This window comes from Juglans microcarpa x Juglans regia, chromosome 5D (assembly GCF_004785595.1).
Source record: "Juglans microcarpa x Juglans regia isolate MS1-56 chromosome 5D, Jm3101_v1.0, whole genome shotgun sequence".
NCBI classification, from domain to species: domain Eukaryota; kingdom Viridiplantae; phylum Streptophyta; class Magnoliopsida; order Fagales; family Juglandaceae; genus Juglans; species Juglans microcarpa x Juglans regia.
The window spans coordinates 23278153-23280053 of NC_054602.1; the positions used below are offsets into that span (position 1 = coordinate 23278153).

Below are 1901 nucleotides of genomic sequence, written 5' to 3' on the forward strand. Positions count from 1 at the left end.
AAAAATCCGATTCATCAATTCCATAAATACGGCAAGAGCATTTGTTAGCCCAAAAGGCATGACTTGAAACTCGAAGTGTCCATAACGGGTTCGGAAAGCAGTCTTAGAGACATCTCGCTCCCTAATTCTAAGTTGATGATATCCGGATCATAGATCAATCTTCGAGAAAATCACAGCTCCTTGCAATTGATCCAATAAATCGTCTATCCTTGGCAAGGGATATTTATTCGTAATAGTCACCTTATTCAAATCCCTATAATCGATGCACATCCGAAGAGTCTCATCCTTCTTCTTAACGAACAAGATCGGTGCTCCCCATGGTGATGAGCTGGGTTGAATAAAGCCCCTAGCTAGAAGTTCTTCAATCTACACTTTAAGCTCTTTTAATTCTTCGGTAGGATGCCTTATGCACTGGGGCTGTGGCTGGTTCAAGCTCAATTACAAATTCCGTCTCTCAATCTGGAGGTAATCCGGGTAGTTCATCGGCAAAAACCTTAGGAAAATCCTCAATCATAAGGATTCCTTGGATTCCTTTAGGTCCTTCCTTTACGCCCCTTATCATCACTAGATAGATAGACATTATCCCCATTCACCAAACTCTTCTTGACTTGTTTGGCCATTACCGTAAACAGATCAAGCCGAACAAACCCACGCATATAGCAAATCTTTTCGGTTGTAGGTAAGTTAAACACAACCTCCCACCTTCGACAGTCTATTTGGGCATAATGCCTACCAGTCCATTCCTAAGATTAGATAGAATTCCATCATGTGAAAAACAATCAAATCTGCGGTCAAGACCAAATTCGTGAATTCCAATGGGCATTTCGTAACTATACTTATAAAACCGAGTACCTTCCCGTTAGGGATACCTACTAAAACCTTCCAAGACATTGGCTCAGCCTTGAGCTCACATCGTCGTGCGCATCTATTGGAGATAAAAGACCTCGACGCTCTAGAATCAAACAAAGCACATACCACGTACTGCTTCAATCTAATTTTACCTAAAGAGATAACTATGATAACTATGATTACTTAATTATAGATAACTATCTATAATTAAGGCAAAGTTGGATACGTTACCAGTAATCACTCCCGCGTCTGCCGTCTCATCAGCTTCTAGGTCTACATCTCCTGGCGTAATAGCATAAACCTTGGCCTTTGTTGCAGTCTTGGGATTAGCATTTGGTGTCGACACTCCTCCAGGCGTAATCTGCTGACAATCCCGGATCATATGGCCGGTTTGACCACATCTAAAACACGCTCCTGAGGCCCTTTGACACTCTCCACTGTGCCTCTCCCCACATTGGCGACAAGGTGGTGGAGTAATGGGTGCTGCCTTCCCAACTACCAAGCCCTTTCCTTTGCTTGGGGTTACCGGGGCCCTTCGCTTCCCCATATTGTTTCCAGACGAGTAAGGAAATCCCCTTTTCCTATCCGCTTGAGCCTGTGCGATTAATCTTCAATGCTTCGCTTCTACTATCAAAGCCACATTAACCATCTCTTGGAAATTTCCTATTTGTAGACATGCTACTTGGTCTCGGATACAAGTTTGCAAACCGTCCTGGAACTTCCTTGCTTGCATCTTCTCGGCACTGATCAGATGAGGTGCAAACCTTCCCATTTCCATAAAACGAGTGGCGTACTGATCGACCGTCATATTCCCTTGAGTTAAACTTGCAAATTCCAAAGCTTTCTGCTGCTTAGCCGTCTCTGGAAAAAGACGGTTGTCGAACTCTATCTTGAATCTCTCCCAAGTGAGTGCGATTAGACTTCCCAATTCTTGGGCCAAAAGCTGCCGTTTGGTTTGCCACCAAATTCCAGCTTCTCCTCAAAGCATATGTCCTGCGTACTGGACCTTTTGCTCCTCAGTACATCCATTAATTTCGAAAGTTCTTTCCAAA

At 43.6% G+C, this 1901-nt stretch overlaps 1 protein-coding gene across 1 annotated transcript; it reads right to left on the reverse strand.

Annotated features, from left to right (window-relative positions):
- Positions 1-533: 533 nt before the first annotated feature.
- Positions 534-1657, reverse strand: LOC121265826. The gene is made up of 4 exons (XM_041169487.1): positions 1532-1657; positions 1081-1444; positions 853-1001; positions 534-743 (listed from the first exon to the last, which is right to left on the reverse strand). Exons 1-4 carry the CDS (start codon positions 1655-1657, stop codon positions 534-536), a joined length of 849 nt encoding a protein of 282 aa, XP_041025421.1.
- Between the last annotated feature and the right edge of the window lie 244 nt (positions 1658-1901).

What these genes read in the sequence shown, in the direction of transcription:
- LOC121265826 (XM_041169487.1), bottom strand. Translation starts at nt 1,657, where the DNA reads ATGACGGTCGATCAGTACGCCACTCGTTTTATGGAAATGGGAAGGTTT. An exon ending in AAACTTGTATCCGAGACCAA is followed by an intron (nt 1,445 to 1,531) that starts GTAGCATGTCTA and finishes TTAATCGCACAG; the next exon opens with GCTCAAGCGGATAGGAAAAG. An exon ending in AGACGCGGGAGTGATTACTG is followed by an intron (nt 1,002 to 1,080) that starts GTAACGTATCCA and finishes TTATCTCTTTAG; the next exon opens with GTAAAATTAGATTGAAGCAG.